This window comes from Chrysochloris asiatica, unplaced genomic scaffold, assembly GCF_000296735.1.
Source record: "Chrysochloris asiatica unplaced genomic scaffold, ChrAsi1.0 scaffold00178, whole genome shotgun sequence".
Taxonomy (NCBI): Eukaryota; Metazoa; Chordata; class Mammalia; order Afrosoricida; family Chrysochloridae; genus Chrysochloris; species Chrysochloris asiatica.
In genome coordinates this window covers 6614501-6627601 of record NW_006408696.1, presented here as the reverse complement: position 1 = coordinate 6627601, position 13101 = coordinate 6614501, and the positions used below count along the sequence as shown (strand labels likewise).

At 41.8% G+C, this 13101-nt stretch overlaps 1 protein-coding gene across 1 annotated transcript; it reads left to right on the top strand.

Moving 5' to 3' along the window:
* The first annotated feature begins 6191 nt into the window (after positions 1-6191).
* Positions 6192-13101, top strand: LOC102835259 (ADP-ribosylation factor-like protein 6-interacting protein 1-like). Its single transcript, XM_006871971.1, has 6 exons — positions 6192-6227; positions 8468-8601; positions 9140-9259; positions 11471-11588; positions 12395-12479; positions 12983-13101. Exons 1-6 carry the CDS (start codon positions 6192-6194, stop codon positions 13099-13101), a joined length of 612 nt encoding a protein of 203 aa, XP_006872033.1.

Below are 13101 nucleotides of genomic sequence, written 5' to 3'. Positions count from 1 at the left end.
GCGTTCAAAAGCAGTGAATCTTAACAGACGTTTGATTTCATGTACGCTTCCCCACCCCTACCCCTCTATCTCCTACTTTGCTTTATAGTATAGTTTTTTGGGGTCTTTCAAATTTTCCCTCTTCTGTGATTGTTGTAGTTTTTTTCATAGAAAGTAGCTAATCCAATGTAATCTTTTACCTTTTGAAAAACCAGGATAGAGTATCTATTAGAGTTTTACATTGTTGATGACAGATTAACAATAAAGTGATGTTCTGGTGGAGGTAGAGTGAAATGGTTTTTAATTCTGTTTTCTCATTTGGTACTTTTAATTTACAAGGTGTCAACTTAAAAAGTGCTTTCGTTGAGGAGCTGGCATCTTATTGTCAGGTATGTGCAGGAAACCTTAGCCAGTGAGAGAACCACCTCTTTATCAAGTTCATTTATTACAGCAGTCTGGGAAGCACTTCACTCGGTATAATTTTAATAGTTTGCTCTTTTGTAATAGTGAATTCATGATCAAGGTTTCATTAAATTTAGCTTTGTGTTACAGTACTACTGAGCAGGCTGTGAAAGCTTAACTGTTGCTTCAAAATAAAAATTCAGGTTTGAGTAGGATTCTTAGAATCACATGTTTACTCAGTCAAAGTGGTCACGGTTCCTGCCTTTTAGAGGGCAGGCAAAAGGCTCTTTTCTAATGGTCAGGCCTCAGACAAACCGGAAGAGCGATTGGGAGAATTCTACTTTGTCTGGGCCTATTCTGTAGTCTGATTGCCACATGGACCTGTCGTCTGTAAATACCCCTGAGAAAGTGCATTTCAGGAGCAGTGCTTTCTCAGTACTTCAACACGGATTCAAGAAAGAGGTGGTATTCTTGAATACCTGGTGTTACAGCAAGGAAAGGAACCAATCCCATTCAATTTTCTTTTCCTTCACTCATTTTGAACCTCATTATCACAAACCACCTAGCTGGAATAACAATGCCATATTGTATTTTGCATGCTGCTGTATTCCAGGAGGCTGTCAGAAGTGTTGCAGCTACCTCTGGATAACCTCTGCTCTCTGAGATGGAAGTGTTCTCAGTAACATTTTTTATGGTCACAAGGGAAGGGGGGACCATTTTAACACACTGGTCAATCACTTCCCACCGATTTATCCCGATAGGGAGTATTCAGACAATGCTTCCTTTTAGATCAAGAAAATTGGGAAACAAGGTGGATGTTACTGCCTGACGTGTGGGGACCCAGAGGCGCCTGGCCCCTTATCTAAGCAAAAACCAAACAGCTTTATTCACAAAGATAGGCCTCTGGTAAATTATGCATTACTTTAATTTGAAAATGGTCCCTCAGAACAGTAGGGTCTCTCCAGTATGTTTTGGTCCCTCAGAGAACGGTAGGTGTTTAATTTGGGGCAAATAAGAGTAACTAATGACTTCAAAGCTGTGCTCTGGACCCTAAATCTGGACAGTTTGGTTTCCTCCGGAATGTCATTCTGCATGGAGTCCTGCCATTTTGAATTATTGTAAGAGAACTCAGCAGTTACGGATTTATCCAGAGGGAAACAGCCCTAATGGTACATCAGATTGAGAAGACACAACCGTACTTGGGAGTTAGTTCCCTTGTGAAATCATGTTAAGTGGAAGGCTGTAGTTCCCAAGCCATGTGAGTTTTTGATGACACACAAAATACCCATGGAAAACCAGGGATCTTTTTCTTTCTTTAAACTCCCCTCCCCCACCACACACACGTACAACTCTTCCTCTTCCCCCTTCTTCCTTCTTTTCTTTCTAAGATCCAAGGGGACAGAATACCTTTAAACAACTTCTTCCTCTCCTGAAAGTAACCTTGGAAACTGAAGTTTATCTTCAGTGTTTTTGTTGTCTTTAATTTGCTAGACTTGCCTAATTTTTTAAAATGGATTTCTCTACAAAGCTCCAGTGGGGTCCTAGTTTCTGGAGCTGTCTCTCTGATTTTACTTCTCTTTGCTGTGTCTTGCATTGTTTGGTCACAGTTCTTAGATGTCGTGAAGATTCTTTTGTGTCTGAGTCCTTGTGAGTTTTTTATGTCAGATTCTGTGTGACAGCTAGTTATCAGGCTCTTGATCTACTTCCCTAAATTGTTTGAAGAGCCCAAACCCCAGGTTCAGGGCTCCAATTTGTAATACAAACTTCTGCCCGTAACACTGCTTTTTCTTAGGAAGTAGTTCTCAATATTGTCCAGTGTTTGGTGTTACGGGCTTTTTTTTATTTTTTATTTTTTTTAAATAATTGTGTTTGTTCTGATGTGTAAAATTTAAGGAAAGAGCCATTTAAAAATGCTGAGCAAGGCAATGCAAATATAGCCAAATATTAGAGTTGATGTGCAATCTTAGGTCCTTTTTAATCTGGGGAATTATAGGCAGTAATTTAACTGGAAAAGTCTTCCTGGCCTATTTCTCCCCCACATTTTTGTAATAACTCTGGGGGCTTACTTGTTTGGGCAGTACCAAAATCAAAGGAGCTGGTTCTGGTTCCTCTTCTTTTCTTTCAATTCTTTTCCTATTAGCGAAAGTACCCATAATTAACCTGTTTGTTCTGTTCATAGACATCGAACATGGGTGAATGTTTTACTATTAGCACATTTAAGTTTTACATAAAATTACTGAGGATAAAAACCAATGTCCTTCTATATTTTGTTGGACTTGTCAAATGTAATTTAGAACTAGGACTTCCCCCCCCATGTTTTAAGTCAAGGAGGTAGGCTTTATTACGGTCACTTACAAATGATAAATTTTGTTTTCAGTATTAATGTTATATTATTAGGAAGGGTTCCTCTTATGGGGAAAAACGAGCTGGCATCTCATTTTCTAAACATTACGGAAGAGAAATTCATGGTATTATGAAAGTAAGGGTCTACTCCCATTTCCCTTTTTTTTTTTTTTTTTTTTGGCCAAGGTACCTTATTTACGAAAGTCTACATTTTGTAAATGGGTTCTGAGTTTTATAGGCTCGAAGTTAGGTGCGTAATGTGAGCCAATTCAGAGTGGAGACATAGCTGAACTGAACTGGGGCAAGATGCTGTGCTGTGCAAAGGTCACAAAGTAGCTTGGGTGCCTTGGTTGTTTCTGAAGTTAAGATTGCATGTTTTGAAATGCAGAATTACAGTGTGTCCATTTCTTTTAAAATAGGCTGATTAAATATATTGTTTTGGTGTTTGGGTTTTTTTCTGACAGTCAAACATTTTCGTTTTTTAAAGTTCTTGTGTTCGTGATTTTTCTGGTTAATTTTTCTTTACATTTCCACCTGTAACATCAGTGGTAGTGGCATCCACTTCGCCTGTTACTTTTCACCCTTATTACAAGAACAAAGTGAGTTGAACTCTTCCTTGTCCGAATCACATTGTATAAATAAATAAGTGGCTTCTCTGTATAAAAGGTTGTAATGCCTCCTAACGGATCTAATTCTGTAATTGTATTTAAGATGAAAAGTTGAATAAACCATACCAGTTTCCTGAAAATGTTCATAATGCATCTTTTGGAGAAAAAAATTTACATGCCGATTTGATGCATATTTGCATTAACGTGGCAAAGATTGTTTAAAATAACCTGTTTTTCAAAAAATAAAGGTTCAGTCTCAAGAGATGTAGCATTTAAGCTTTGCATTTGTTGGTCAAAGTAGATTCCACAAAACTTAACTTTGAAATATGGGTTACCTTTTTTTTTTTTCTTTTCCTTAAAACAAAAAAAGCACTGACATCTTAATCCTCAACTATTTTTGTTAAGCCTAATTTTGGCAAGACTTCATAAAACTTGTATAAAAGAAGATATGGAATGTGCTTGTCCTCCATAGTGAAAGTTCTGAGGGAAAATACCAAAAAGTCCATCGTGTTTCAGTATTTTCAAGTTTGCGTTTGTTGGTGCGAGATTGTTGCCAGCCATTGGCCAGTTTACCTTAACTGGTGACTTGCATGTTGCTGACATGGAAGCTATGCTACTGCTTACATTAAACATACCAGCAAGGTATTTATTGCAGCGGTAAACCAGTTCACACTGGATTGTCTCTGTAAGTAGTATTCACACACTGCTTCATATTTGGTAAAGAAATGAAATAGGTGAATTCCTATTTTAATCCATGGTGGAGCTTCCAGATAAGAGACTAGAAAGAAAGGCTTGGCAATCTTGCAAAAATTAGCTATTTAAAACCCTATGGATCTAAGCAGTATTATCCAGTATAGTGCTGGAAAATGAGGCCCTTATGCTGGCAGCAACCTGGGACTTGAGCATGCCAGATCAGGATGTGGCCAAGGACCTGACCGAAGCTTTGTACTGTTGGCAATTTAACAGCGGATTTGTTGTAATTGTTTATTCATCTGGAAGATTTCAAAAGATGACATCCTGTCTAGAGTACAAAAACAAAACAAAAGATACAAGCGCTAGGTGTTTTGGTTTTAAATTAGTACAATTCTCAAAGCCTTTGGGAAAGACTATGTCTGTATAGCTGGGTCCCTAGGCTATGGATTTGGAAATAGGTTTGGGAACACATTCCTTGAGTAACAAAAATACTTGGGAGAACCCATGCCTTTTGAATTGCTTGTTTTTTCAGTTACCTTTCACAATCTGATAAGACTTCCTCCTTACACAGCCCTCAGGGAACTTGGGTAAAATCAGAAGCTGCTTTCTTAAAGTAGAGATGGCAGCGTGGAAAGACTAATAGGAGCGTCATGCGCTTTCAGAATGTGGAAGTCAATGAGCAACAGTGAGATGATACTTTAACTATGTAATAGTTGGAAATTGTTAATGTTTGAGTCCTTTTGCCTGTTATTTTTGCTTTCGAAGAGGTGGGGAAGGGCCTGCCCTTCAAAACGTCATAGTTTTCAGAGCCCCCTATATGATGTCTGTATATCAACTTAAACAACGTGTATCTGCCACCCCACACTTACACCCCCCCACCCCGCCTCCTTTCCTTGCTAGGGCTTTTTTTCCCAAATGCTCTGGTGGTGTGCGTGGAGTTGTTCCCACTTCTAGTGACCCTGCATAGGATTTTCAAGGCTGTCAATTTTTACAGGAGCAGAAAGCCTCATCTCTCCTGTGGAACCGCTGGTAGCTTCCAACTGCTGACCTTGAGGTTATTAGCAGGCTACCAGAGCTCCAACTGCTTTATCTTTTCACCAAGGTGCATGTAAATTTTCATACCTTTCAAGAAATTCACAACATGTGGTCAGTTTGAACTATGTTCTCACATACTTACATGCCTTTACTTCTACTTAAAAAATGGTTATTTAATGAATGTGCTTAAAATAAATTTAGATCCTGTGATAATAGGTGATCACAAAAGGATAAAAGCTGGTAGGTAAACACTATGGGTTAACTTACAAGAAACATCTGACCACGCCAACATTTTTTTTTTTTTTTTGTATTGAGTAACAAAAAATGAAAGCACTTGTTAATTCATTTTCAAATCCTGAAGACAAAAATGTCAACCGGGTTCATCTAGTTCCTAAATACTTGTAAAGGGGTTTAACCTATTAACATGACCTCTAAATGTAAAATTAGAATCTCTTAAGTAACTAACCAGGAATTTCTCCCCCAACTTCACAAACTGGGTGCATTTTTCACGAGTCCTCAGATACTAGGCCCTTTCTTCGCTCATCGCAAACACCAGCAAAAACTGCAGAAATCGCTTTCACTTGTTCTCAAAACCCCATGATCTGAGCACCCGTCGGACGTCTGAGCGCAGTGACCTGGCAAGGAGGGCGGGGGCACGGCCCGACCATAACCAGGTGAAGTGTCACCAACCCCTGTCCGCCTGTAGCGCGCCGCATGGCTGCCCAGCCCCAGTGAGGCGCTGGGAAAGGAGTTCGAGCGCTGCCGGCGCCAGTCCAAGGGAACACACCACCGCCAAACCAAGTTCAGGGAAGCGGCGGTTCAACCGCTGTGGAGAGCGCCAGGAAAGGCGTAGCACACTTCCTAGGCGCTGATTGGTTCCTCCCTGTCTCCGCCCACTCTACCGGCTGAGCCTGTCTCCTTTGGTCTCGATTTCAAGCCATGCGCTGGGCAGCGGTTGGTCCAACTACGCGTAAGGGCGAACTCGATCTGCCCAATGAGGAGCGAGCTTCGCTGAGACTGTCGGGAAAAGCAAGCGGCCTATATAAGCGCCTGCGGGACGTACTCTCGCACTGGGGTCGCCGTGAGGGTTCGGCGTGGGAGGTTACTTTAGAGGGCGGCACCTTAGGGACGATGGCGGAGGGTGATAATCGCAGCACCAACCTGCTGGTGAGTACCGGCGACCCGGCGCGGGGGAACTGAGCCGGAACTTCAGATGGCGGCGTACCTAGAAGGGCGACCATAATGGCCTTTCTCGTGGCGGGCCGGACTCCAGGCTCGGGCGATACCACCCTGCCCCTGGGGCTTCGTGGGTGGATTCTGGGTGGCGGTCACAATTAGCGCCTACCTGGAGAAGGTGCGAGATGAGCCTCCGAGAAGGGAGAGGTGTGGGGAGGAGACCGGCGGGACTGCAGGCCGGGCGGTCATGGGGTTCCCTCCTGGGATCCACAGGAATGCGCCCATTTCCACTTCTCCCCTTAGTTGTGGCCGAGGTGAGGGGTTCCCGAAGGCCGCTGCCGATTTCCTGGTGAAGCTGCGAGGTCACTCTCGAGAACTGGGTCCAGCTGGAGGGACGGTGGGATGTCTGGACTTCGGAAGTCCAGAAGTCGTAGGACAACTTAGATCACTTAGATCAAGCAGGGAGCCGAAGGAGCTACACTGGGGTCGTGTTTCAGACGAACGAATGGAATACACCCCAAATTTCACCGCCAAATTAGGCCCAAAAGAGAGAAATCTCTGCGCCCCACCGTATGGTACTGACAGTGGAACTAAGAAATTTACATTTCCGGTTTTTCAAAAAGCCCAGGTGCAGACGAATGAAAGGGACTTTGCCAGGCTGTTTCGTTGTGCATGATGTTCACTTGCACTGTTGTTTAGAAATGCATGACCTGCTCCCTTACACACACACACAACCCACTCCACCCACTTCTCTATGGTTAGCCCCCAGAGGGCTACCTTTCCAGAGGATTGAGGCCCAAGCTCACACTGCTGTAGAAATGACAGGTCCCAGCTACCGCTAGGATCCCCACACTCAGCTACTCTTTGCAGCTGAGCAAGATAACTTTTAAGTAGTAGCAGGGCCTTCGGCTTGCCTGTTAATTTCTGTATCTCAGTAACAACTCCAGTCTTTTATGGTGGTTTGAAGGGTGAGCATTTGAAAGACCTAGATTAATCCTTCTTGTTTACCTGGAACACAGACCTCCTTAGTGTGGGCACAGGTAGCCTCATTGTTAAGATTAATCAACCTTGTTCCCTGTCCTTTGAATGACAATTTATAGAGAGATACCTGAGCATTTTGTTCCAATTTGTTTTCCCTTTACCAAAATCAATTGATGGATTTTTGCCAACCAGACTTATCCTGTTGTTGTTGTTAAGTGCCATCAAGTTGATTCTGACTCATAGCGACCCTGTATAGGGTTACTGGGAAGCTCATATTATATTGTTGTTAATACCATGGAGCAGGTTCCCACTCATAGCGATCCTGTACAGGATTTCCGAGGCTGTAAATCTTTACTGGAGCAGAACGCCTCATCTTTTTCCCACGGATCTGCTGGTAGTTTCGAACTGCTGACCTTGAAGTTGGCAGCCCCATTCAACCACTATGCTACCAGAGCTCTTTATATTTTATTAGAGGTGTGCTTTTAGCTACATAGTATGATGTGCAGAGATTGGATGTCTAATCAAAATGTCCCAGTAAACTGCAATGAGCAGATGCATTGAACTGAAAATGTTACAATTTGGTGAGAGTGGTTTTCCTTCATAGTGCAATGATGCCAACCTCTAAGTGATTCCATTATCCAAAAAGCTATTTTAGAAATTGAATGCTTTCCTGATGGATGTTAAAGCCAGGGTTTAAATCAACAAGATGACAGCTGAATTCTGAGTACCTGAAAGGAGTGAACTTTTAGTGATGTTGTTGTTAAAGTGCCGACGAATCGATTCCTACCTATAGCGACCCTGTACAAGGTTTCCAAGACTGTAAATCTTGACGGGAGTAGAAAGCTTCATCTTCCCCCAACGAAACGGCTGGTAGTTTTGAACAGCTGACCTTAAGGTTCGCAGCCCGACTCATAACCACTATGCTACCAGAGCTCCTTACTTTTAGTGATGAGGTGTATAAATACTCTGGGTGCCGTCACTTAGTGTAACAGAGGAGGCTGGGAAAGTTACTGACCATTCTGAACTCACTCAGTTGTAGGCAGAGTGTTTACATCTTGTATGTAAAGCAGCCCAGTGATTGGACTTGGAAGGCGACTGTGAAGTGATGGGCTTTCCCCCATTGATTTCCTTCTGTGGGGTTTTCAGAAATGAACTGTAAGGTGGCGATTTTGCATATTTAATACTTCAAAAGAATCAGACCTAACATTGCGATTGGTAAAGTGATGGCTTTACATATTGATCATCTCTAGGCTGCAGAGACAGCAAGTCTCGAAGAACAACTGCAAGGATGGGGAGAGGTGATGCTGATGGCCGACAAGGTCCTCCGATGGCAAAGAGCCTGGTTTCCACCTGCAATCATGGGCGTGGTTTCTTTGGTATTTCTGTAAGTGCAAGTGCGCTATTACATTACTGTGGTTTGTGCTTGTCCTGAATTAGGGCTCAGGTAAAGAATGCACAGCCTCCCTTGAAGAAAGAACCTTGAATCACTTGTAATGTATAATCTGTAAAGAATGCCTTTTCTTAGAGCAGTTTGCCTAGTTTTCAGAATTTGTAGGAGTTACATAAACACCTAGGGCAGTTAAGTAAATCAGTGCCTCCCGGATTTTATGGCCTCAAGACCCTTTATAGATACACTTCAGCACTGATGAGGAACTAGAGAGCTTTTGTCTATTGTTATTTATTATAATTAAAATGAAAACAAATTTTGAAACATGGAAACACACACTCCATTAGCTATTGTAGTGATGATATCTTGCCTTGAAACTTCTGGAAAACTCCATTTGTGGGAGAGTTGAATGAAAAGGACCAACAACCTCTTTGAGAACAAGTGGACTAAGTGAATAGTTAAAATCATCAGCTTTGAATTAAGTGATTGTATTTTTAATCTCTGTGTTTTTTTGTTTTTTCTTTATTTTAAACAGGACGATCTACTATCTAGATCCATCTGTTCTGTCCGGTGTTTCCTGTTTCGTTATGTTTTTGTGCTTGGCTGACTACCTTGTTCCCATCCTAGCACCTAGAATCTTTGGCTCCAATAAATGGTAGGTAGACTCACGCTTTGGAATCCCTGAGAAATGGCTACAGTTAGTACAAACAGTCATTGAATTACCAGACACATAGGAGTTAGATTCTTCGTTTTTCTGTGAAAATTTTCCTAGCTGGTTCATATGTAAACAACTTCTAGTTCTTCTATGGAAATTAGTGTCTTGAGGGTTACCATTTCTTTTGACTTGTAAGATTGAGCTAGCGTTTAAGGTGGGGAAATTGAGACAGCGACAGGCAGGTAGTCAAATGCACAGCAGGTACTTCAGAATAAGTTCTATGAAGTACTGGTTTCATTTTATACCATTCTTTGAATTTATTCCTTAGAAGATCCTAAGACCTAGTTAAGTGGCTAATGACCATATTAAAATGTTTTAACTTACCTCTGGAAGGTAGTATTTCCCACCTTTGATCCAAAAATAAGCAAGTCTCTTCTTTGCTTATTTTAATTTGATTACTCTACTTAAACCTTTTGTTTTTTGCTTCTCAGATGACAGCAGTTTTTTAAAAATGTGTTGTGAAAATCAGAATATTAAGTATGAACTTTTGGGTTTTGGGAGAATAAATTCATGTATTTTGGAGGTGTTTGCTCAAATTAATAGGGTTAACTAAGCTTGTTTGTTTTAAAATGTTTTCCCCAAAGCAGACTAGATTAGTGTTAAGAATTATCCTTTGAATTGTTTTTCACTTGCAGTAATGAATTATTCAGCTGTTGGGGGCAGTTAATGAGTATGCATTGTAACACATTTAACTAGCATAGGGAGTCTGACTCTGGCCTTGCCTTTATCAGCTTGATGGCAGGCTTAGCTGTTAAATGTGTAACTCTGGGAAGAAAGTATTCAGAAGTAAATGCTAGCTAACGTCAGGGTAATCAGTATGTGGCTCATTACTGATAGAGTGAATTTGAGTTTTTGATCTTTGAGGGAAGAAAGAACACTGCTGCATTGCTACAATCTAACCTTGACCATGGGCAACAGAATGTCTGTTTACAAGAAGTTCCCAGGGCTCTGCCGGATCCTCCTCCTGAGTCTGTCATTGTAGTTGTTTGTGCAGAGATGGGGACTGGAGGAGAGGAAGCCCCACAGCTCTCCGGGTAGGCATACTGAGTCCTACAGGGATACCTGGGAGAACTCCAATGCAACGGCTGTGCCTTTGAGGCTTGCAAGCTCTGTGTAGTCACTGCTTTTCTGTACTGTTTAGTGAAAGGACTTCAGGTGTGGCACAGTAGGATAAGCACCGGACTGCTAGCCCCAAGGTTGGTGGTTCAAACCCACCAGTTGTTCCTCGAAACCCTAGTAAGGGTCACTACAAGTCGGAACCAATTTGACAGCACTTAACAATAGTTAATAGAAAATAGTTAGACTTTTTCTCCTCTGACAGGTTCATGCTTCCACAGGTTTCACTGTCATGGCCATTATACCTGTGATCCAAAGATAGGACAGGCAGGTTTTCGGTTTTTGTTGTTTTGTTTTGATCAGAGCCAAAAAACCAGGGCAGCTGTGATGTGATTAGACCCTCCTTAGGCCATCTGCTGGTTAGGTTGCAACTACACTTTCCCTCCCCAGGACTACAGTGATGAAGGATTTAGACCGGAACTCTTTTATTGCTGCTGCTGCTGCTGCAGGTTGTCTGCTTTCTCACAGTTTGTATCTTATGGACGAATACTCAGACAACTATTGGATCAAGACTTCACACGCGTCTCTGAAGAGTGGGGCCCTAATGGGCTTGGGGCTCCAGGGGTCATTTGGATCTAAAAAATCATAAAGGAATAGAGAAACTAATTTATCTTAATTTCTGGAGGGCCCAAAGTAGTCACAGTGTGGTGCAGTAGGATGAGCATTGGACTGCTAACAAAGTTGGTGGTTCAAAACCACCAGCTGCTCCTTGGAAACTTTACAGGGTCGCTAGGAGTTGGAACCGACACAGTAGCACACAGCAACAAAGTAGTCATGAGACGTTTGTGGCTCATTACCCAGGTGTGGTTACAAAGCAAGAGATTACCATTAGTATATGAAAAATATCACACACAAGACACCTTTATGTAAAACAAATATGCCTGTGCTAAAAAAACGTCTCAGTGGTATAAGAACCTTTCACCCGAGTGAGGCAATGTGAGCCATTGCTACTTGTTACTTAGACCGTCTCATTTAGGAGGATGGTGTTTTATGTTCTGGAGACCTGGGTGACTGAAGGGAAAATTGTTTTTCTAGGACCACTGAGCAACAGCAAAGATTCCATGAAATTTGCAGCAATCTCGTGAAGACTCGCCGCAGAACTGTGGGCTGGTGGAAACGCCTCTTTACACTGAAGGAAGAAAAGCCTAAAATGGTACTTGTTTTTCTCTGACTTTAATGAAAGCAGAAGTTTAGGATTGAGTCCATTTTGCTTCATCATAGCATCACACAGGTTAAAGTTATCATGATCCGTGGATCCTCTCTGCTTTGACTCATAAATCCTTTCCTTCTATATTAGTTAGATTGGATCACTGGAAATGAAAAATGACATTTTGTACTTTATTTTAGTAGAACAAAATTTTTCTTATTTACTGAAAGAAAATTAAAAGATGTCTATGTAGAAAGCATCTGCTTTGTTGCCGCTTCACTTGTGGCTACTTTGTGACATTATCAATGTAAAAGTAGCTGTATTGACGTGGGAATTGGTCATTCTGGGAGGGAACATTAAGTTCTTTGAGTTACATGTAAAGGAGTTTTGTGGCTGCAAGGCTGGTGGTTCAAATTCACTACCCTATCCTCGGAAACCCTACACAGGGTCGATTTGAGTTGGAACTGATTCAATGGCACTTAACAACAATTGTTGTTGTTGTTATGTGCCATGGAATTGGTCCTGATTCATAGTGACCCTGCACAGAGTTCCTGAGGCTGTAAATCTTTATAGGAGCAGAAAGCCTCATCTTTCTCCTGCGGAGCAGCTGGTAGTTTCAAACTGCTGACCCTGAGGTTAGCAGCCCGATTCTTAACCACTATGCTACCAGAGCTCTTTTAACAACCATAGGTATTAAGTATTTTTAAATAATGGTGGTATTATTTTTGACCCTTGAAATGGACTCCTAAAATCATGGCTGTGCTTCTCAGTTGGCTTCTTAGAGCTGATCCGTTTCTTCCTTCTGTTGTTAGTACTTCATGACCATGATCCTTTCTCTTGCTGCGGTTGCCTGGGTGGGACAGCAAGTCCACAACCTTTTTCTCACCTACCTGATTGGTAAGTCTCAGAAAGAGCTAACAACCACATTGTGGCCAGTTAAATCTGACTTGATAAACAATTATGTGTGAATGCTTACCAAGTTTAAAGCACTGATCAGGGCAGGGATCTGTGGTAGTGAAGAAAGATGTTTTCAGGAAGCTCATAGTCCTAGAGGAAGTTAGAGCAGCACATAAACAACCAGAGCAGAAGAGGTCAAAGCAAGCAGCTTGCATCATGGGAGGGGAGGGGTCTGCGAGCTTGTACTGGGGATAAATACAGGATTTCCTATCACTTCGCCCATTCCTCCAGAAATTAATTCCTCTAATGTGAAGATTGGAGGGGCATGAGAACAGTTGTTTCTAGGGATAAATGTTAGTGGTAGGAGTATTGGGTTTCCTGACACTTCCATCCATTAAGCATTTAAAAACCAGGAATATCTAGGTAACTGCCTTCTATAAAATGCCATAACCTTTAGGAAAATCATTGCTGGCTCCTTAATTTTATTTGTTTATTTGTTCAAGTAACTTTCGCACTGTTGCTTCCTGGACTAAACCAACATGGAATCATTTCTAAGTACATTGGAATGGCCAAGAGGGAAATTAACAAGCTTCTCAAACACAAAGAAAAGAAGAATGAGTAA

Coding starts and splice junctions, on each gene's coding strand:
- LOC102835259 (XM_006871971.1), top strand. CDS start 6,192: ATGGCGGAGGGTGATAATCGCAGCACCAACCTGCTG. Junction 6,228..8,467: donor ATCGCAGCACCAACCTGCTG/GTGAGTACCGGC, acceptor GATCATCTCTAG/GCTGCAGAGACAGCAAGTCT. Junction 8,602..9,139: donor GTGGTTTCTTTGGTATTTCT/GTAAGTGCAAGT, acceptor TATTTTAAACAG/GACGATCTACTATCTAGATC.